Source organism: Alternaria arbusti (assembly GCF_024043155.1).
Source record: "Alternaria arbusti strain BMP 1465 chromosome Unknown scaffold_2, whole genome shotgun sequence".
Lineage (NCBI taxonomy): Eukaryota > Fungi > Ascomycota > Dothideomycetes > Pleosporales > Pleosporaceae > Alternaria > Alternaria arbusti.
The window spans coordinates 800,538-822,294 of record NW_026249942.1 but is presented as its reverse complement, the minus strand read 5'-3'; the positions used below and the strand labels follow the sequence as shown (position 1 = coordinate 822,294).

The 21,757-nt window shown below is 52.7% G+C and overlaps 7 protein-coding genes across 7 annotated transcripts; 4 read left to right on the top strand and 3 right to left on the bottom strand.

The window, feature by feature from the left end:
* Nucleotides 1–205: 205 nt before the first annotated feature.
* Nucleotides 206–2,290, bottom strand: J4E86_001833 (uncharacterized protein; the record flags this gene model as incomplete). Its single annotated transcript, XM_051442396.1, has 2 exons — nucleotides 206–1,557; nucleotides 1,609–2,290. The coding sequence occupies 2 exons, from the start codon at nucleotides 2,288–2,290 to the stop codon at nucleotides 206–208; spliced, it is 2,034 nt and encodes a 677-aa protein (XP_051305984.1).
* Nucleotides 2,291–2,833: 543 nt separating this feature from the next.
* On the top strand, nucleotides 2,834–8,311 carry J4E86_001832 (uncharacterized protein; the record flags this gene model as incomplete). The annotated part of the gene is made up of 3 exons (XM_051442395.1): nucleotides 2,834–3,274; nucleotides 3,321–7,745; nucleotides 7,799–8,311. 3 exons carry the CDS (start codon nucleotides 2,834–2,836, stop codon nucleotides 8,309–8,311), a joined length of 5,379 nt encoding a protein of 1,792 aa, XP_051305983.1.
* A 429-nt stretch (nucleotides 8,312–8,740) lies between these two features.
* J4E86_001831 (uncharacterized protein) lies at nucleotides 8,741–9,638 on the top strand (the record flags this gene model as incomplete). Its single annotated transcript, XM_051442394.1, has 3 exons — nucleotides 8,741–9,052; nucleotides 9,200–9,418; nucleotides 9,564–9,638. The coding sequence occupies 3 exons, from the start codon at nucleotides 8,741–8,743 to the stop codon at nucleotides 9,636–9,638; spliced, it is 606 nt and encodes a 201-aa protein (XP_051305982.1).
* Nucleotides 9,639–11,190: 1,552 nt separating this feature from the next.
* J4E86_001830 (uncharacterized protein) lies at nucleotides 11,191–12,410 on the bottom strand (the record flags this gene model as incomplete). Its single annotated transcript, XM_051442393.1, has 3 exons — nucleotides 11,191–12,100; nucleotides 12,152–12,220; nucleotides 12,265–12,410. The coding sequence occupies 3 exons, from the start codon at nucleotides 12,408–12,410 to the stop codon at nucleotides 11,191–11,193; spliced, it is 1,125 nt and encodes a 374-aa protein (XP_051305981.1).
* Nucleotides 12,411–14,284: 1,874 nt separating this feature from the next.
* Nucleotides 14,285–15,281, top strand: J4E86_001829 (uncharacterized protein; the record flags this gene model as incomplete). The annotated part of the gene is made up of 2 exons (XM_051442392.1): nucleotides 14,285–14,708; nucleotides 14,755–15,281. The coding sequence occupies 2 exons, from the start codon at nucleotides 14,285–14,287 to the stop codon at nucleotides 15,279–15,281; spliced, it is 951 nt and encodes a 316-aa protein (XP_051305980.1).
* A 2,001-nt stretch (nucleotides 15,282–17,282) lies between these two features.
* Nucleotides 17,283–17,731, top strand: J4E86_001828 (uncharacterized protein; the record flags this gene model as incomplete). The annotated part of the gene is made up of 2 exons (XM_051442391.1): nucleotides 17,283–17,541; nucleotides 17,604–17,731. The coding sequence occupies 2 exons, from the start codon at nucleotides 17,283–17,285 to the stop codon at nucleotides 17,729–17,731; spliced, it is 387 nt and encodes a 128-aa protein (XP_051305979.1).
* A 325-nt stretch (nucleotides 17,732–18,056) lies between these two features.
* Nucleotides 18,057–21,351, bottom strand: J4E86_001827 (uncharacterized protein; the record flags this gene model as incomplete). The annotated part of the gene is made up of 2 exons (XM_051442390.1): nucleotides 18,057–18,579; nucleotides 18,644–21,351. 2 exons carry the CDS (start codon nucleotides 21,349–21,351, stop codon nucleotides 18,057–18,059), a joined length of 3,231 nt encoding a protein of 1,076 aa, XP_051305978.1.
* Between the last annotated feature and the right edge of the window lie 406 nt (nucleotides 21,352–21,757).

The window sequence follows — 21,757 nt, the reverse complement described above, 5'->3', positions numbered from 1 at the left end:
GGCTGGCTCCAAGTGTTTGTGTTACAGGCCTAGTGTTGTCATTGCACAGCAGCAAGGTACATAGTCAAATGGTTTGAAGAGACATACGATAGGCACCGGAAAGCAAGCCAAATTCCACAATCATCATCCTGTCTTCATTCATATTCCTACACAATCAATAGCTGGGGTATAATAAACAACGTCGTACAAAAACTCGCGGACGATCCTACTCGTCGTCGTCGTATCCATCTCCTACAGCGGCCCATCCGCACTGCCACCTCCTTCCCTCGCTCTCACCACCCATGCGGAGGTCTCTAGCTTGACTCCCTTCTTTCCAACGTCGGACGCGGAAGTCGTCGCTCACGCTGATCAAGCTGCCGTTACGCGCCCATGATACGCTTGTGACTTCTGCGTCGTGTCCTCGTATGAGAGCTGTGCCATGTTCGTATATGGGGATGGTGTCTGGGCAGCGGCTGTTTGTCGATGTGCGGGAAAGCGTGGGTCGTGCGGATTTCGCGGCAATGCTAGTCATATCAGGGAGATCGTCTGCGTCGTCTCCGTGTCTTGTTTCGCGTTTGAGGAAGTTTTCGTCGGTGGGGAACAACACGGGGCAGCCGTCTGTGCTGCCTACTGCGAGCATCTCGGTGCGGTCTTCGCACGCTTTGCGTAAGGATGCCTTGACGTAGAAGGACCCGGCGTGGAAGTTCTGGTGTCGGAAACCGTAGATGGGTCCTAGGCCTTCTTGGCCTACACCGCAGTATTTCTGTTTTGAGGAGGAGGTTGTGGAGAGCTCTGGTGCTACGCCGAGGATGAGGTGGCTTGTGGAGTAGGCGTAGACGGTGTTGTCTTTGCTGAGGGCGTATAGTCGTGATGCATCGCCGCTAAGAGTCAAAGAGTTAATGGCAAAGTGTCGGTGGCGGTTGTGGGATTCGGGATGGCGGGTGGTTGCGATGGGGATGGCAGGCCCTCGCAGGGAGTATCGGCCTCTGATGTCCCAGAGCTTAACGCATGTCGATGCGTCTGACGCGGTCAGGAGTAGGTGTTCGCGGCCTGCGGGCATGAACGAAAGCGCTGTCACTGAAATGTCGTTCCGTCGGCTGATGTTTTCGGTTTTGCTGTTGGAGAGTGATCGGGTGGCCGACGATGTGGATGTCGGGAGACTGATGTCCGCGTGCGCTGAGGCCAACGTGCGTACAACACTGGCATACGGTGCATCGGAGCCCCAGGCTGAGTGTATTGAGCCTTGGTTGCCCTTGCATCGGAGATCCCAAATCTGTACTGCACCGTCTCGACTTGACGTCGCTACCATCTTGTCGTCGCCGGGCTGGAAGCGGACTTGCTTTACTGACGACTTGTGTTTCGCCAGCACAGCAAGAGTTTGCTGGGTGCGAACATCGACAATCTGTGCAGTCTGATCTCCCGAACCGGCGGCGAGGTGTAGGTCGTCCGAGGAGAACTGCACGTCCATGATGGCGTTGGAGTGGGCTTTCCATGACACATGGGGCTTGGAGAAGTCACCTTCGGAGTCTTGTAGGTGGATGTATCCGTCTTCATCGCCTATAGCGAGCATAGAGTTGGCTAGGGGTTGTCAGTATCGTGATGACGTAGGGTAATGAGTGAATGACATACTGTTGCAACTGGCCGTACAGAAGGGCGGCGCGCCCTGCGACAACTGATGTAGGTCGTCTGCGCCACTGTAGAAATTGGCTGCCTGGTCTTGCCATGAGGCGCCATGGTCTCGTCGAAACCCTCTTCCTACGCCCAGTATCCCACCGAACGACCGCTGCAGTGTTCTCGACGGCCGACCCAGTGTTGTTAACCTTCGGATAGGCGCAGGGTGTATGGCAGGCTCCTCATCATCCAAGTCGAGCCCGTCTTCAAGTACATCGATTTCTGGTGGAGTGACGTAACGCGATCGCTTCGACGGTGACGACTGGGCTGGTGAGCTAGCGGGCGACAGGTAGGGTATCTTCCGCTTCCGCGCGCTGCTCTGGGGGGTTCGCATTGGGTTCTCGATGTCGACGAAGTTGACTGTCTTGCGTGGGGTGCTCCGCGTCTCCCGGCTGCGATTGAGAGCAGATCGTGTGATGTCTTGTAGTTGGCGACCCGACCTCGTGAGGGTGGTGCGTGATGAGACATCTTTGGAGTTTCGCGGGGTGAAGAAGCGTGTAAAGCGCTTGGGCGTGATAGGCGGTGGCCGTTTGGGTTTGCGAGAGCAAACAGTCGCGGAGGACGGTGGAGGTGGTGATGAAAAGAGCTCCGGCGTGGGCTCTTGGAGCAGCAGACTTCGAGGGGCGCATGGAGAAGACATGTTCCTTTTTAGCAGTACACATACACAAGCAACACCAATAAACGATCAAGCGAAGACACGCGAGCAATTGAAGATGCCGATAGGAATAGAAGACGAATGCCCATAAATGACGGCGAGGTTGGAGAGGAAGGCGCACGGCCAAAGCACGTCGCGAAGAGCTGGCGCGACCGACGTGCTGCACTATGCCGTTCTGGGCGTTAATGGACATGGCCTTCCCTCGAGATATCCTCCCATTTGCCGTACAACATAGCTAAATGTTCCGGAATTGCAGCACAAAACACCGCAGATGCAAGTATCATTTCATTTTGTGGTCTAACATTTTCTACAACTCGTGAAAGCTGTCGCATCGAGAAGTTGCTCTCTTTCGCGCGCGTTGCCCTGCCACTCTAGCTCACGTGCCAGCCGCGGCTTCCCTGCCGTCGGGGGTCGGAGAATCTGCGCGCATGGACCCACCAAAAAAGTCGAAGAGCATATGCGACTCTCGAACTCTTGGCGCAAACCTGAGTACCACCACCCTCTCCACAACCGGAGAACTTGCGCATCATGGGCGCAATCAAACGAAAAGCAGAGCAAGGCGCCGCGCCATCGAAAAAGGCAAAGGGCGCATCCACCGACCGATCAGCGAAGCGACGGAAATCTGATGCCGAGCAGCCATCACCGGCCAAGTCGAAGCCTGAGAGCGCTGCACCCAAGCCCAGTGTCTTCAAAGATGAGGAGAAGTCGTTCCCCAGAGGAGGTGCCAGCGTCTTGACGCCGCTTGAGCACAAGCAGATTTCGATCAAGGCGAACCAGGATGTTCTTTTCGAGCAGTCTGGCGAAAAGCGACCCAGCGGCGGCGACGATGGATTCAGCGACATGGGATCCGAGGACGAGGAGAGATCCGCCGCAAAGCCCAAGAAGAAGCCGCTGCTCAAGAAGAGCAAGAAGTCGCACGACAGTGGAGAGAAGGACGACACCGTGAGGGCAGAGGGTCTGAGCTACAAGGTACGCCAGTCTCTGCGCAGTGCGAGTTTCATGCTAACGATCGCAGAAATTGTCGCCTGGAACCATCATTCTCGGCCAAATCACAGACATATCTCACCAAGACATCGTCCTCGCGCTCCCGAACAACCTGGTTGGTTACGTCCCGCTCACCGCCGTGTCCGACAAGCTCAACGAGAGGCTAGAGAAACTCCTCAAGGAGGAGGAGGCGGACAAGCAAGAAGGAAGCGACGATGAAGACTTTGAAGATGTGCACCTAGAGGATATGTTCTCGGTAGGACAGTATGTCCGCGCATGCATCACAGCGACAAGCGACGCCAGTGCAAGAGCACGAAAGAGGCTGGAGCTGTCCGTCGATCCCAAGCTGGTCAACAAGGGCCTCAGCAAGCGCAAGATACCCGTAAACAGCATGGTGCAGGCTTCCGTAGTCAGCAATGAGGACCACGGCTTGGTCATGGACCTCGGCCTCGACGATAGCAGCCTGAAGGGATTCCTGCCAAAGGGCGAACTAGGTCCTAAGGTGCAACATGCCAAGGTACAAGAAGGCGCCGTCTTCATGTGCTTGGTTACCGGCCTTAACTCGGATGGGCGCATTGTCAAGCTCTCCGCAGACCACACCAAAGCAGGCAACTTGACCAAGGGCAACACGCTGACTGAAGCACCCACTGTCGATATTTTCCTACCAGGAACCGCCGTCGATGTACTTGTTACCGACACTACATCCAGCACGCTGACCGGCAAGATCCTCGGTCTCATAGACGCGACTGCCGACGCATACCATTCTGGAGCGACTGAGAAGGCTGCCGATATCTCCACCAAGCACAAGATCGGCTCCAAAGTCAAGGCCCGCGTTCTGTTCACATGTCCAGACTCCGAGCCCAGGAAAGTCGGTGTATCATTGCTAGACCATGTGGTTAGTCTGTCCGCCCGCATGTCTGGCAAACCCAAGGAGCGCAAGCCTCCGATCGACCTCCTCCCCATATCCACCATCGTTGACAGCGCGAAAGTTATCAAAGTAGCGCCAAGCCACGGTGCTTTCTTCGATCTCGGCATCAAAGACGTCGTCGGTTTTGCGCACGTTTCGAGACTTTCTGACGACAAGGTCGACGTTCTCTCCGAAGAGGCCGGCGCATACAAGCTTGACTCAAAGCACAAAGCACGGATTGTAGGCTACAATGCTTTGGACGGACTCTTCCAACTTTCGCTCGAGCAGAAGATCCTTGATCAGCCCTTCCTTCGCATTGAGGATATCAAGGCTGGTGAAGTTGTCAAGGGTAAGGTGCACAAGCTCATTGCTGACAAGAAGGGAGCTACCGCCGTTCTTGTTCACCTTGCCGAGGGCATCACCGGTTTAGTTCCAGAGATGCATCTGGCCGACGTCCGTCTACAACATCCGGAACGCAAGTTTAGGGAAGGTCTCCCTGTCACAGCCCGTGTGCTTTACACGGAACCCGCCAGACATCAGATCCAACTCACCCTAAAGAAATCTCTCGTCAACTCAGATGTTAAGCCATGGACAAACTACTCCATGCTCTCCAAGGGTGCTACTGGCCCTGGTATCTTGGTCAGCGTTCGCAAGAATGGTGCCACAGTACGCTTCTACGGCGACGTCAAGGCATGGCTCCCAGCTGCGGAGATGAGCGAAGCATACATCGAGGATGCCACGCGACACTTCTCGGCCGGTCAGGTCGTCAACGTCCGTATTGTCTCTGTAGACGCAAAGGAGAACCAGCTCTTGGTATCCTGCAAGGATCCCGCTGCCGTTGATATCAACAAAGAGGCTGCTTTCAACGCACTGAACCCTGGTGGCATCGTCAAGGGAACTGTCATCGAGAAGTCCGATGAAACCGCTACTCTGGACATTGGCCATGGTGTCAAGGCTACCCTCCGCATAGGTCACCTGACCGACGGATCGGAGAAGAAGGACATTTCGACCATGAAGAAGATTCGGGTAGGTGGAACTCTCGAGGACCTTGTGGTCTTGACAAAGCATGGCAAGTCTAGGACAGCAACAGTCTCGAACAAGCCTAGTCTTCGAAAGGACGCTCAGGCTTCAAAGCTGGCAATCAGCATTGAAGATCTCCAAGCTGGCGAGACAGTACATGGCTTTGTGCGCGGCATTCTTCCCGACAAGATCTTCATCGAGCTTGGCAACGGCATAAGTGGTGTTTTGTTCAAGTCGCAATTACCGGAAGACATGCTTTCAGCGCCAAACTTTGGTCTTCGTAAGGATCAGTCTGTCACTGCTCGTGTCACACATGTGGACGCTGGGAAAGGATTCTTTTGGCTGTCGATGAAGAGTGAATCTGATCCAGAAGCGGCCAACGTCGTTGATGCTCCAGCTTCGAAAGGGGAGGCCTTAGTAGAACCTGTCGACCCCAAGATCACATCTACCGACGACATCAAATTCGGCGCCCTAGCAACAGTCCGCATTCGATCGGTCAAAGACACACAGCTCAACGTTGAGCTTGCGGCAAATGTTCCAGGACGTATTTCGGTTTCAGAATTGTTCGATGGTTGGGATAGCATCCCAGACAAGAAGCACCCAACAGCACATTTCAAGATGAACGACAAGATCCAGGCCAGAGTTCTCGGAAGGCACGATGCCCGCAACTTCCGTTTCCTCCCCATCACTTCCCGATCAAACAACAAAACGCCCACTTTCGAGATGACCGCAAACACCGATAAAGTCAAGACTGAAGCCGACGTGTTGAGCCTTGACAAAATCACCCCCGGATCATCTCATGTCGCCTTCATCAACAACATTGCCGAGCGTTACGTCTGGGTGAACATTTCCGCCAACGTTCGTGGTCGCATTGATTACTTTGATCTGACTGACGACCTGGAGAAGCTTTCGGACGTTGCAGAGAATTTTCCCGTTGGCTCTGCTCTCAAGGTTCGCGTCAAGGCGGTCGACGTTGCAGCCGGAAAGTTGGATCTAACAGCTGCGACCAATGTGACTGGCAAGTCATTGACCCTTCAAGACTTGAAGGTAGGTCACATCTTGCCTGCACGTGTCACAAAGCTACACGACACATCTATCGTCGTCCAGATCAACGACAACATTGCTGCACCCATATTCCAAGAGCAGTTGGCAGACGACTACGACAAGGCCAAGCCTAGCGAGTTCAAAGTCGGCGACGTCTTGCGCGTGTGTGTAATCGACATAGACCTTCCTAACAAGAAGCTGGGATTGTCTATTCGGCCTTCTAGGGTATTGAGCTCTTCGCTACCGATCAAAGACCCCGAGATCAAGGACAGGGATCAGCTCAAAGTGCATCAGGTTGTCCGTGGATTCATCAAGCACGTCGCCAACAATGGTATCTACGTCCGTCTAGGGCCGCATGTCGAAGCCTACGTTCGTGTCAGCCACCTCTCAGACGAGTACATCAAGGATTGGAAGTCTGCTTTCCATGTCGACCAACTCGTCACTGGCAAAGTCATCTCGAACAAGCCAGACCAACGCAATCCACAGCTGAGCTTGAAGGCCTCTCACGTCCAAGGAACCTACACCGAGCCGGTCGAGTTCAGCGATCTGAAGGCTGGTCAGGTTGTTGCTGCTAAGGTCCGGCATGTAGAAGACTTTGGTGTCTTCCTGGTGGTTGACGACTCGAACAACGTCAGCGGTCTTTGCCACATCTCTCAGTTAGCCGACACTACTGTCGACAAGGACAAGGTCAAGGAAATGTACAAGAAAGATGACGCCGTGAAAGCCAAGGTTTTGAAGGTCGATCCAAAGACCCGAAAGATCAGCTTCAGCTTGAAATACTCTGAAGTCAAGGGTGACGACGAAGACGAGGATGAAGACATGGAGGATGCCTCGGATGTTGAGGCCTTAGAAGGAAGTGACTCAGATGGCGGTATCGAGCTCGATGACGTAGACATGAGGAGCGTCAAGAGTGCTGATAGCGACGATGATATCGAGCTTGCAGACGCAGGAGTCTCAGACGACGAGTCTGACGATGATGCGCCAAAAGCGGCAACACAGGGACTTAGCACTTCTGGCTTCGACTGGACAGGTGCTACTCTTGACTTCGATGAGCAAAAGGGTGCCGCAGAACCTGATTCCGACGACGAGGCCCCTAAGAAAAAGAAGAAGAGTAAGAAGGCTACCATCAAAGAGGACCGCACTGGTGATCTCGATGCCTATGGACCGCAATCCGTTGCCGACTACGAGCGCTTGCTCCTGGGACAGCCCAACAGCGCAGAAATGTGGGTTCGATACATGGTTTTCCAACGCGAACTCAACGAGATCGAGAAGGCACGCCAGGTCGCACGTCGCGCACTGGCGACCATCAACCCCAGGGAAGAGAAAGAGAAGCTTGACGTGTGGACCGCTCTTCTCCATCTTGAGAACGACTTCGCTAGCGACGATGCTATGGACACAGTCTTCAAAGAGGCGTGCCAGAATAACGATGCCCGCGAAGTGCATGAGCGCATGATCAAGATCTACATTTCATCAGGCAAGATCGACGTAAGTACCGCTATATCCCCATATCCTTGCGAAGTTTGCTAATACCAGAACAGAAAGCGGACAACCTCTACCAATCCATGATGAAGAACAAGTCGTTCACACCCGACCCTCAATTCTGGCTCTCATATGCAGCCTTCCTGATGGACGTCGTACAGCCACCTTCCCCCACACGAGCTCGCGCTCTCCTTCAACGCGCCACCCAATCCGTTGCATCAACGCAACACCGCTACCTGACACAAAAGTTCGCCGCTCTCGAGTTCAAGAGCCCCAACGGCGATGCCGAACGCGGCCGCACCATCTTTGAGGGCCTTGTCGACACCTTCTCCAAGAAAGGCGATGTCTGGGATATGTACCTCATGTTGGAGCAGAGCCATGGCAGCGCAGAGAACGTCCGGGATCTGTTCGAGCGTATGACCAAGGTCGGAAAGGCCTCGAGGATACGGAGTGTGTTCAAGAAGTGGGCTGAGTGGGAGAGCAGTGTGGGGAATAAGAAGGGTGTAGAGAAGGTTAAGGCACTTGAGGAGCAGTGGAGGGAGAAAAAGGCGGAGAAGGGTGATGATGCGTAGGTGCGCAGATGAGAGGGAAAAACTCGCATTGCATCGATGGGTGTTTCTGGCGCAGTCTGACAAAAAGTCTGTAGCATTACGTTGGACGATATAATATATTTCTTCGTTGATATTCATTTAGTCGTGCCATGTCGCGGTGCTCCTCGCAGAGTGCAGTTCTTCGTTTCCACGGCTGCCCAACCGATCCAATGTGGTTAGCGTCTTGGTCAGCACGATAATGCGTTGCCTCACTTTGGATCTTTCCAAGGTTCAATTACAATTTCAACTTTGCTCCAAATGGCACGACAACGATGGAACGAGATCCAGAAGTTCTCTTCAAGGTATTCTACTGCTGTTTTGTGCCAAGGTCACTACTGATGCTATATAGTGCTGTCGGGCCGATTGTGCTCCAGCGAAACTAGAGCTAGTTCGCAGCCCCACATGTGCACCATGGACGCGCCACGGTCGCGACATCCAGACCTGTACACTCCCTTGCCGACAGCGACATCGATCCGCGTCATCGAGCTTCACCCAGTACAGAACAACGACGCACCTATCACATGCACGCTCCACCTGACTGATCTTGAGCACAATACCCCGAAGTTCCACGCGTTGTCTTACACTTGGGGCGACCCACTGTATCGGTACTGGTTCGAGGAAGGGAAGTCCACAACATGGGTGCAGGAAGTGATCATCATCTGCAATGGACTGCGCGTCAATGTTACGGCCAACTTGGAGTGCGCGCTCAGGGCTATCTGCAAGGTGAGCGTAAAGTGTCAGGAAGTCGAATGCCAGGGGCAATACCTCTGGATTGTTCGTAACCCCCCGTGCGAAGCAAATATGGTATCCTGACTAACTGTAGATGTTGATCGCTAGGACAAATTATGTATCAATCAAGACGATATCCAGGAGCTAAACACGCAGGTTGGCTTGATGGCTCAGATCTACAGCAAAGCTTCATTGGTCATATCGTGGCTGGGCCCCGCGGATGAGGATAGTGAGCAAGCTATACCACTCATGCGGCGCCTCAACAAACTGCAATGTTTTGACGATATGCAAGAGGATCAGCAATGCTCAACATACACAGACTTCATGGAGAAGGCGTTGGAACAAGACGACAAAGCAAAAGTTAGCTCGATCTCTGCCGAAAAATCTGAAAACTTGACTCGTTTTCTCGCAAGGAAGTATTTCTTTCGCTGCTGGGTACTCCAGGAAGTCATGCTTGCTCGACACATCCGTATGTTGTGCTGTACGGACATCTTGGACTTTTCAGAACTTCAAAGAGTCGCGCTACTGGTTGCATGGATCAAGAAGCATCGATTTCACGAAAAAGTTGGGCAAGCACTGATTCTCCCCATTAAGAACAACCGTCACCACGACCATGAAAAGGCCATTCTGGAGCTATTCCACAATCGGTGGCGATTGCTAAACCCGCCTACAACGCAAGAGAAGACATTGCCTTTTACTTTTCAGCAAATCCTGACTTTGGCCCGCATGACCGGGTGCGAAAATCCCAAAGACAAGGTCTTTGCATTGTTAGGCATAGTACCTCGCGGGGCTTTTGGGCTAACTGCCGATTACAGTAAGAGCCCAGAGCAGGTCTATGTCGAAGCGCTGCGTTGTCTCATTGATGAGACGAAGAACCTCAACTGCCTGAGTTGGGTTACCGACCTATCTGTACGAAAGTTTCCAGGGTTTCCAACTTGGGTCGGAGAGTTTGAAGACAAGGCCTATCAATCAGAGCTCGCCTCCGCAAGCGTGGGCTACAATGCCACTTCGGGGTCGAGATTGGACGCCTTGACGATTGTGCCTACGGATGACCGCGTGCTCGGAGCTCGTGGGTTCAAAATTGACTGTATTGTGGAGCTTGCCGGATCATGGGCATGGCACGGAAAGCGCTTGCAATTCGATCCTCGGTGGAGCGCGCTTACACTAAACCTTCCGAAATTTTATCGGTCTACAGGACAAACACGATGCGAAGCATTAACCACCACACTGGTCGCCAACGATATTGGTCATTTGCCTCTTGACCACCAACCCGACATGGACCGTCTCAAACACGTGGTGAAGCGACTAACGTGCGCTTCGGTCGTCCGCTGTCTCCATCGCTTGCTCTACTACCCTAATAATGAAGAGACGACAACGGGTTACGAAAGTATAGCTTCTCCAATCCTCCGCGACATAGACATGCTCTCCGAAGGCGATAATTCTGGCTTCGCGATATCTCGGGCTGATGTCCGACATACGGAGCAGCAAAGCTGCACTTGCGGGGCGAACCTGACACAAATGGACACCAGCCGCACATATCCGCGCCGTCCTCCATTCAATTTCAAATGTCCTTACATTGCCGATTTTCATCGCCCAGATTCCTCTCTGTCTTCCATCAGCGATCGCATAGCCCGCCTCGGGCCCACAGCTAGCGAGGCAGAAATTGAGCGTGACTGGCAAGACCACAAATTCGGGGGTGCAATCAATAGAAATGGTCAATTTCGGCGCTTGGCTAGGACCAAAAATGGCTTCTTGGGTCTGGTGCCGACTAGCTGTGAACGCGAAGACACAGTATGGCTATTGCAGGGTGCCAATGTTCCTTATGTGTTACGGGAGTCAAAGCGGCACACTGCCGATGAAGAGATAGGAAGGGCATGGGAGGTGGTGGGCGATGCATATATACATGGGGCTATGCAGGGAGAGGTGTGGAAAGATGTCAAAGATCAGCTTGTGGATATCGAGCTGGTGTGACCATTTCGAATGCGCTATACGACTACACGCCAACGCCTTACGACACGCCGAAACACATCCTTTATTTCCCACCAACGGAAACCGAAGGCCGGCTCAGGAACCCCGGAAGTCGTTGATATTTCCTGGATTCATCAGCGCAACAACCACCCATGGCACAAGAATCACTTACCGTAATGGGTTGAGCCTGCATTACCCGTACCGATGGTCTGACTGCCGTAGTTGGCCAAGGCACCTCGATCGTTGTTACCAACGTGGGTGACATCGCCTCTCTGCATGCTAGGGTCGCTCTCATCTCTGCGCTGCTCCTTCGTCAACTCGATCATTCGCCGCAGCTCCGCCAGTACATTCTTGTATGTCTGGTCCTCTCTTTTCGAGAATTTCGTCATCTCCACATGATTCGCATCCACAACGATACGCTCATACCCTGGCGGAGCGGCCGAGTAATCTGGAACAATGATACCGAATCCGGACAAAGGGACGCTCTCGCAGAAGCAGCATACTTCTATGGCACTTTTTGTTCCTACATGCTTAGCAAGAAGTTGATGGAAGCGTCGATCGGTGTCTTGCAGCTGCGCATTCTGGCTTTGAAGCTCCTCGACCATCGAAGAGTTGACTGAGTGGAAGATGCGGACGATCTTGGTGAGGAACGAGGCAACATTAGCCAACTCTGAGCCACAATGAGGTGTACCCATGAAGATGATGTCGCGCGTATCATCTACCAAAGAAGCGATATTGTCGACATTGGAGTCTTGCGAATTGAGAAGGGCTTTCTTAGCTACTATACCCCCCATGCTATGAGCGACGAAAAGGATCGGGCGATCAAGGACACCAACTCGAAGGCTTGCTAGCTCTGAGCAGAGTTTCTCCGCGTGCTGCGTTGGGTTTGCAATCGATACGACATTCAACGGCTTGATCGTTGCTGCGGCATAGCCCCATGTGATGATGCGCGCGTCGGGAAGGTCGACAGGAAGTAGATCACGTGGCCAGAAGCACGGATTTTGTTTGTCATCCGCCGCACGCTCTGTCCAGGTTCCTGTTCGATCTCCACCAAGACCATGGATAAGGATGATACTGCTAGAGATTAGCAGGTTTTCCAGCAGTAGCGACGCCTTCAGTACCTACTCCACTGCAGCCTTATCGGGGTCGCTCAGTACCAGTGGCCCGTAGGCCTTGGCTGCTTCGGTTGGCATACTGTATCGTCAGAGCCTGCTCGAGTGAACATCAGTGTCACTCACCTTGTCTCTGTTGCTGACGATAACACCAATGCTTGCTCAGTGGGTGCTGGCGCCGCCGAAATGTCTCGCTCACCGTCGCGGAGATCTACACGGCTTGTAGCTGATTTGCGTTTCGAGAAGAACTTGCGCATTGTCTCGCCTTCCATTATCGGGGAATCTGGACAAGTATGAATCCTAGACTGGCAGCAATCAACGGATCACCACAAATACGACAGCTGGCGCATCGGTCGCTTGATGGTTTTGCAAACTCAGGCTGATGTCGCAAGCACGATTGCCGATATTCCGTGATCAGACGGGAGCATACTTTGCTATGGTCACACAACGGACGCCTGCAGCTTTCGGTCTGTTTTGGGTTATGGCCTGGGAACAGCAAACTCATGCTCTCGTAACATATCTCTTGGGCCCGCCCTTCATCCCCTAAGGTCATAGAGAGGAAGATATGGCCAACCAGATAGGGATTCATCGTACCCAATAGCTTCCGTTGGTAATAATACGAAGGGCTCGACTTTTGATCAAGGAATTGTTCATGCTGAGGGAAATCTTCACTCCGGAAATTTCAACATAGCAGGCGGGATCCTTGAAGCCGCTAACATTCCCTTAAGTCGTCTCACCGATCATTATGCATGACACATAGCATGTTGTATGGACAGTAGTGCCATTTTCTTCTCTCCCGAAAACATAGTACATTACCATTCCCTATATCCACATCGTGTACACTTTCCAAGAATTCTACATGCCGCATATTAGCACTGACGATTGAAACAGTGACCCATTTACTCACCCAAGTCCATGTTCGTAACAATTGTGTGGGGCTACTTGGGGAGGCTCAGTTTGTATGCGCTGGGGCGGGGCGAATGGCTGCTCGTATGGATTGTCGTATGTTAAGCTACGTTGTGGTAGGCGAGTGTGAGCTTGTTGGGGTGGCTCTGGACTACTGTGCGTTGGTGGCGACGACTGGAAACCTGCCTCCGGTGAGGCGTTCAGTGCAGGCGGCGGCCCGTAATTACTGTTATGATGATAGCTTTGGTTGCTCTGGTACGAACTCCCGTCTGCATTCAAGGGCGCGAAGGAGGCCTGACCTTGTGGGGGTGAGGATGGCTGCTGAGGATTGCTATAGCCTTGCTGTTGGCTTTCATAACCCTGCTGCGGTGACCCATACTGCTGTTGTGTACCAAGGCTCTGTGTTGGGGCCTGTGGTGATTGATGGTAGCCTGGATATGGAAGGGCTGGCGTAGGGTTTGCGTAATAGCCCTGTGCTGACATCGGCGGTTGAGGTTGCCAGCCACCGTAATAAGACGAGTTCTGCCCTTCACCAGGTCGAACAGGAGCAAAAGCTCGGTCGGGTGGATCTTCTGGTTCCGCTTGTGGGGCGTATCTACTATCATGCCTCTGGTCGGCATGCCGAAATGCCTGGACAGCTTCGAGTTTGGCCTTGCTAGACTTCCACGGGTTCATGACTTGTTATTGGCCCACGGAGCGGGCCGTGTGAACGGGCTATGTGATTGAGACCAGCTGAGCTTATCAGGGCGATCAATAAAGTCTGAGTCGATGCGATCGTGATAATTTCCGGTCAGGTAAATCGTGACGAAGTGTTTCAAGCAGGGCTGAGCGATGCTGGAGGAGGACTCTTATCTGCCCCGCGAGGCAGCAAGTCAGATGCATATTAAATTAAGAGGTCGCTTCCAGTGAGGCTCTGGAGAGTGAGCTTTCCCGGTGCTGGAGACATGTGGCGCAGAGACGGCACGCGCGAACCAGTGGCGTCGCGTTCCGGTCAAGCGTAAGACGAGTGACATGAACAGTGTATGCACGCGCTGCGTATTTCATGCGGTCTCCTCTTCAGCTTTCCGTTTGCGGCTGTGCATATTTTGACTTAGGTGGCGGCCAATGAGAAGTGTAGTATGTAACATGGCACTGCCTGGACGGGCGGGGTGTGCAGCTCAGCCCGGCCTTGTGTCACCGTCATCAAACAAATAAGTAATGTGTTGGCCCGGGCAGTCGATAACAGCGACAGACGGGCATCATGGCAAATATATTTCGCACTCGCGATCCTATACTGCCAGGTCCTGGTGCACACATACCCACTACGTTTACTCAGGTTCCTATGCAGAACCTCGCTCCAGCGGCAAGTACCCTTAGTAACGCATCGGTAACCGATAAGGAAAAGTTCGTGAAAGCCTGGAAGTATGAGGGCTACAAAGAGTTTGGAAAGTGGATGGCTTCAGACGACGACTTTTTTGTGTTTCGGCGCTTTGAGAGTCTAAATGCGACAACAATAGCGTACTTGCAGTACCGGATCTCGGAGCTCGAACGAACATTGGAAGAGATTCATGAGGCGAATGAGCAGGACGAAAAGGGGAAAAACTCCAGCTTCAAATGGGATGAGAAATATCAACAGGACCGCTTCCAAATCATGAACGAACTCTCGTGTCTACTCCTACATTACAGTAAGTACCGAAGGGTTCTACAACGCGACAATACTAACCGCGACAGATCAATTTATCGACGCATTCTCCAAGATACGTAAACGCCCACGAGCAGAATCCCGTCAAGTGGACTATGCCGAAAACTGGCTGAAGCGTGGTGCCATCACCGCGTCAGAAACACGTTTCGTCAAACACAAGAGCGATTTGATATCGATCAATGAAAGAGTTCGTCCACCACTAGGCCGCTGGCTAGAGGCGTGTCGTTCCCTACACACATGGCGAATCTTCAAGGCGAAGTTTGTAGAGGACCTGCATGTCCAATCGGACGCTACATCCTACTCTAGCGACCATGCCTTCGAGAGCTTCACCACACTCAGCATAATAGCCTTAGGACTTTCTATGCTACTTGCGCCTTTATGGTGGATGCAGAATGTTCCTAACAACAACGATCGGCTGGGGATTATTACGGGGTTCGTGATCCTCTTCACTTTACTAGGGACAGGCGCGACCATCAATAGGCCTTTCGAGGTGGTGGCAGCGACTGCGGCGTACGCGGCGGTGCTTATGGTGTTTATGCAGATTGGGGGTAAATAGCAGTGCTAGAAAGGTGTCAAGTATCTCGTTATGCGGATGTTGTGGGCTGGTGTTGGGAGTCGGGTGCGTAGTCGAAAGCGAACCTTGGAGGCAGGCCCAGCCCCGCTGAAACATGACTAAGCAGCGAGATTGCCTCGTTTCCACATCAGCCACTTGGACCTTCATCTCCCACCTCATCGCGCAAAGTCAACCTTGTTTTCAAAGCAACCAGACAGTAGGGTGTTGGCGACTCGCAAGCCTTCTGCTGTTGCTTTCCACCTCGCTCGACCCTGGAGCAATGTGGATGGAAACTGCCAATGGAAAGATGGTTTGAAGCCACCATCTGTTCTTCTGGCGTCACCGGGCATGATGCTCACCTCCCGACCAACAAAAGTCCGTGGTACGAAGTCATCGGTTCGCGTTAGCATCTCCGAGCTGCAGTTTCGAAGCGAGGAAGTCCGTGGGCCGGTCCTGCATCGCATCGCATTTAGCCTATAGTCTCTGGGTGGCGGTAGCTGATCTGAGTGGTAAGATAATACAATGGACTATTTTACGACTGGTGCTTGGATACAGACGAATACTGCCTGGACGACCATGTTGATGTACAGAAGAGATGCAGATGAGATAGTATCTTGATGATCGGTCTCGATCCGCATCATGGCCTCCCTACTACAGTTCATCTACGCCTGCACCACCTCCTGCAGGCCATCGTTCGCGCTTAGCCCATCTCACCAACACCGCTTCCGTACGGCTCACCAAGGAACCTAGCGCTTCCGCTACCATGCGGCCCCTTCGGAAAGCCTAGACCTTGTCAGCGGCACGGGACGTCCAGCCTCGCAGGATCGCTTACTAGGGTAGCAGACCAGGTTCACACGAGAAAAGAAACATATCATCGACTCGATCGCTGGTGTCAGACAAACGAACGTCAGAACTTCTGCTTGGAAATGCAGGTTGGTCACATCACTTACATGTCAGCTTCACTCGGGATGCGCCACATCCAGTGACCGGTCGGGTTATGCTTACGGACGATCGAGCAACACATCGGATCGAGAGCTCACGGCCTTTTCTTAGCAATGAGAACATCAAATTCCACAACATCAGCGTCTGTCACCTCATCAGCGTACTCAGGCGTTGCTCACAAAGTACCTCGCTGCGAAGACTGTAATGGCATCAAGGAATACAAGGTCCACATATCCGACTATGCGGTGCAGCAGGATCATGCAGACGATGCATGCCCTTTCATCCTCCTCAACCTTGGCAGCTCCCATCTGCATACTGTTGTATTACCTCCAACAGGTACCAGTCGACCCGACGATCCGTTCGACTCATCGCGGCCTTAATCCGGATGCTGTTACGTGTTCGCAATTGGTGTTGCGCTTTCTGAGTGAGCTGAGCAGTAGCATGTACCTATAGGTCACACAACTATTGCACAGTAAGATGCGCTAAGAACGATATGGCCTACCCACGAGGGTGAATCAGCCTTCTAGAAGAGAAGGAGGAACAAGTTTGGCTCACCACCAACACGATTGACTACTGGCGGTGAGGCGAAAGTGTGCATCCCAAGCTCTCAACAGCATCGCGAAAGCATCAGCCTAGTCGCATAGGTGTTGAAAATAACGCCTCTTTTGGCCTGGAGCCATACCTCCCAAAATCCTATCCAGTGGACGACCAATGATCTCTCGCAGGGTCGGATGTGGGAGCTTGATGCACCATGATACCTGCGCCGTAGGCCGACATCGCCAGACGTCAGCCCTCGTATCTATTCACACCAACATCTTCAAGAGATCCATAGGCCATGCAAACTTCGTTGAGACGTCCGTGCGAAGAGGCATCCTTCGTGTCAGCAGAGGTAGGCTAACGAAACTTTGTGAACAGCTAGGCATACCTTGCCCAGGAAATGAGCCTCACGACAAAGTATAAATAATACAGCGTCTACCCATCAAATAGTCTCCATCACAACAGTATCATTAACACCTTCAACTACACTTCACTCAACCAAACCAATCCCACACACCCTTCAAAATGCAGTTCACAACCACCATCGCCCTCCTCATCGCTGCCGTCAGCATCAACGCCGCCCCAACGGAGATGAGCAAGCGCCTCGACACCATTCCCCTCAAGTTCTACTCCGGCCCAGGCTGCAACACCGGCATCGCCGTCACGACCGCTTACATCCCCGCCGATGGCAGCTGCTTCCCTACCTCGCCCATCTTCAGCGGAAACACAGACTCCGCGTTGATCCTCCCTACCGACTTGCCGGCGCTGCCTGCTGGTTGCACTCGTGAGTTACCTGAAATGAAGCAATTGGTTTCGGGATGATGAGAGCTAATCTGATTGTGTTAGTCGTTGCCTACTCTGACAACACTTGCTCGAGCGTCAACAGCATCGTCTACGACGTCACTGGTCGTTGCGGTACTTTCGGTCCTAACAAGCCCATCTTCTCCGCGAGGGCTGTTGGTACCTGCCAGTAAATTCTTGCTCAAACTTGAGGATGATATGGCATGCGTTTTTGCGAGAATGGTTTAGTGCTCTCTGGTCGATATTCGGATTTCTTGAGTCAGCGGCGCCGGGTCCAACACTCCGATGCCCGTTGACGAGAGAGAGGTGATGTGGTGTAACACGGTTGGCGATGAACTCTTCTCGTCACTCTTTAGCTAGATTCTTCGTATTGGATGGGGATACCCCCTCTTACTACTACACTTTTGTCATAACCAACGTTGCCCAACCTTATATACAATCGTGTGAATCTCTTTCCCATTACCAAACATTACAAAAGCTCTACAATCTATAACATGTCTAATCCTGCTTCCTGGAACTCCTCTTAACAAGCGTCTCATCCGAACTCGCAGCATCTTTCGTACTAACGACATGGAATGAGAAGTCCAACTCGCCCACCAGTCCCTTAACAGCCTTCAACAACCGTTCAATATCCATATGTATGCACCTCGTACTTATGCTCATGACTGCGAACGCGGCGTATCCTGGCTCGGCGATGTGTCTCAAGCTCAAGATCTCAGGGTCTACCATTTCTAGTTTCCGGCTGAGCTGCCCACCTGGTGGGGCGTGTAGATAAGGAGGCAAGGGCTGTGCATTTGTGACGCTGGAAGAGAGCATTGCGAGTAATGAGGTAATCTCATGTGAAGTTACTTTTGCGGAGAGGATGACGCGGCGGAAGTCGTTGAACCATTGCGCGGAGTGGTGGTCGGGGAAGGCGGCTTCTTCTGTTTCGGGGGATGTGGGGTCGGCGGATTGGTGGTTAAGGGAGGGGTGGGTGAAGGCTTGGGAGGCGTAGCCTAGGAGGGCCGTGTAGTTCACGATGCTGATGTGTGTTGTTAGTCATGCTCAAGCCATTACAGTGCTGCATTGTTGGGGGTAATACGTACTTCTCGACGTAACCAATGATTTTCTCATACTCTTCTTTGGGAAACTTGCCTCCAAGTGGGAACTCCCACTTGACGAATCCGGCATGCATCTTCAGTCCTTGCAGGGTGAGCATCTGTTTGGCGAAGACCTTATTCCGAGCCTTGACGAGCTGATAGCCTGGACTCTCTTTGTCAGTCTCTTCGTCGCCGCCTAGCTCACCGCGGATGCGGCCCATGACCTGTTCGTGCATGATGCTATACATATTTGCGGAAAGGTATAGCGCGCCACCAAGTTTTTGTCGGAGCGCAGAGTGCTCGGTGATGGGGTAAGGAAAGATAGTCCAGAAGAAGGCGACAGCTAGACCACCCACTACGGTGGCAAGACGGTAGGGGCCAAGTGTGTAGATCGGGTATGCAGGCTGACCTGTTGTCGCTGTCGCGGCTTGTTCTCCGATCTTGCGAACTTGTAGTTCATAACCGACGATCATAGTAGCAGTGACCACACTGATCATTCCAACGATGACGAGATCCATGCGTTTTAATGGGATGTAGAAGCCGATTGCGACGAAGAACCAAAGGAAAACCAGGATGCCCGCAGTTTGTTGCCCAGGAATGTACCAAATGAGCCAGGCTACTATCATTGCGACGGCGGTACCTGCGATCCTGAGTATGAACTGGAAAATTGATTGACCAGCTGTCGGAGTCATAGAGATGGCCACCATGATCAACGCCCAGACCAAGCGCTGCTCGACGAAAAATTGTTGCGTTGGACGAAGGAAAGCGACAACGGCTATACTCATCGTCGCACACGCAGCACGGAAACCAAAAGCCGACTCGTCACTCCGCAGGAAACGTGAGATGCCACGTACACCATTGCCAAACTTCTGCCACGCGTTTGTAGGCGGTAGATGCTCGGGGTCTTTCTTCTCCTGGTACGCTTCACCCATATAAACTGTCGTGTTGCTCCTGTCGAAACCTGCAACTGTTGTCTCGTCGTCGGAGGTGGAGTCCTGGCTCGCGAAGATACTCTTCGCCCATTTCTTGAAACGCCGTCCACCAGGCCAGATGAACTTGCTTTTCAAAGTCGCTTGATCGCGCTCGTCTGCGAATTTGACGAATTCGATCACGGACCGGCTTATGGAGTTGAGCAGGAACATGACGTAGAGCACCATGAAGAGCTGTCGTTGGTCCCGATTTCGTGTGGTGATGCTCGGCATGAGCTTCAGGGTTTCCTCGTCAAGTGCTGATGGAGACGAGAAGTAATCATCGCGAAGCTTGATACCCTTGGTTTCGACCCAATGGCGCAAAGTAGGTTCCTTCCTGCTGAAGAAGGCGTCGGCTTGCTTCTGCATGTATTCTGCGAAGCCCGGTTCTCCTGGTTTGATAGCGTCACCCTTCGCCTCAGCGTCGTCCTGGTTCTGGCCCTTCTTCTTTTTCGGCGGCTTGGCCAGCTGCAACTTGAACATAACGTGTGCAAGTCCATCATCGAGAGCCTGGAAGATGTTGTTGAACGGCTCATGAACAAATTGAAACATGTTGTTCCATTCCTGAACGGTTTGCCTTCTGATCTCCTCGTCATGTTCGTCTTCTTGTCCATCCCAGTGGTTGATTTCAGCCGCCCGCTCGAAAAGATCCATCACGGAGCCGAGACCCAAAATTGGAAGCATGATTGCCCGCAGATTCTTGAACATGCCCTCGAGGTCGTCTGGCGTCAGTTTTCCATAAGCGATCTCTCTTTTTGCAAACGGTAGGTCCGCGGTAAGCTTGCCGTGCAACGCCTGCAGTGAACCAGTCATCTTCTTGATGGCCGCTACTTCCGGCCTGGGTTTCGCCTTCTTCTTCCCATCTCCGTCCTCAGGCACGTACTTTTCGCCGAACATGTCGCTTGTTTCCAGGCTGTGGATGTAGTTCTTGTGTGCGCCCAGAGTCCCTCGCAACAAGCCAATGTATCCCGCTGATTCCTTCATCACCACCTTACGCGATGTGACAGGAACGATGAATAGGGCCACTCCGGTTGCGATCGCGAAACCAGTCAAGAATGCCACTAGAAGTCTTTTGATGAAGGACTCGCATTGTGGTACTGTTTGAAACAAGAAGCCATTAGTCGCTGCAACATTAACCTGAATTGCGTAAATTATCGCTGGAAATGCCAGTTGCGGAAACTTCGCTTTCATAGCATTGATGACATAAATTTGGAAGAAAAGCCACACTCCAAGGACTGCCGACTGCGAAGAGTTGTAACGTTGTGGTGGTGCTCCAGGTACAGTCGTATGTTGTCGGGCTTTGACTCCCGACCAAACCATGAGCATGGCGAGAGCCGAACCAATACAAGTCGCCAATATGTTCATCGTCATCGTCTGAATAAACTTTGCGCGCGGCATGATACAGAATCCCAGGATACTGATGATAGCCGTGAGGTAGCCCAACGTAGTGAAGTATTGCGCAACAGGCGTCGCCTGATACATCGCAAGGCAAATTGTCGGTGGCAGTGCCGCCTTGCCCATCATCATGAGCGTACCCGGATCCAGACCGAGTTTAGTCCACGCTGCTTTGAGTTTTGACGGCTTCTTCTCTTTTTTCTCTCCATCTGTTCTGTCCTCCGTGAGTGTCGCATCTTGGTGGTAATCGTTCGACTGCCCCTGCTCGCCGCGTGGTGATTCCCCTGCTGTGTTCGTGGAATCCACCTCTTCCTTATCCGCAACATTCCGGCCCGTCGCGGTAGACGCCATTGTGGCGCTGTGAGTTCAATCGACTACCCAGGTAGATGAGCAGGTAGCGAGAGATGAATCCAGCAACAGTTAAGACATTATTGAGAGTCCTTCAGGGCTAGATCGCCCAACGAATCCCCATAGGGGCCACCGATCCTCCGCACCCGAGAGTCGCGCCGCGTTCGGCATTTTTCACGCGCGCGGTCAACGTCATGGTCCGTGATGTGAGTGGCCAAGCCGCGCGCTAAGACAGATCTAAAGTTTAGTCACAGGGACTTCCCAGCCATTCGGGCCTTCGGTCTGGGTTATCATCCGCTTGTAATTGTAATGTCGCAATGTCGCAAAGTCGGCATGCGGCATGGGCACGCGAAGGTTTATCAGATTCGTCCGGGCTATCTGTATTGGTAACGCCGAAAAGAAGATGCTT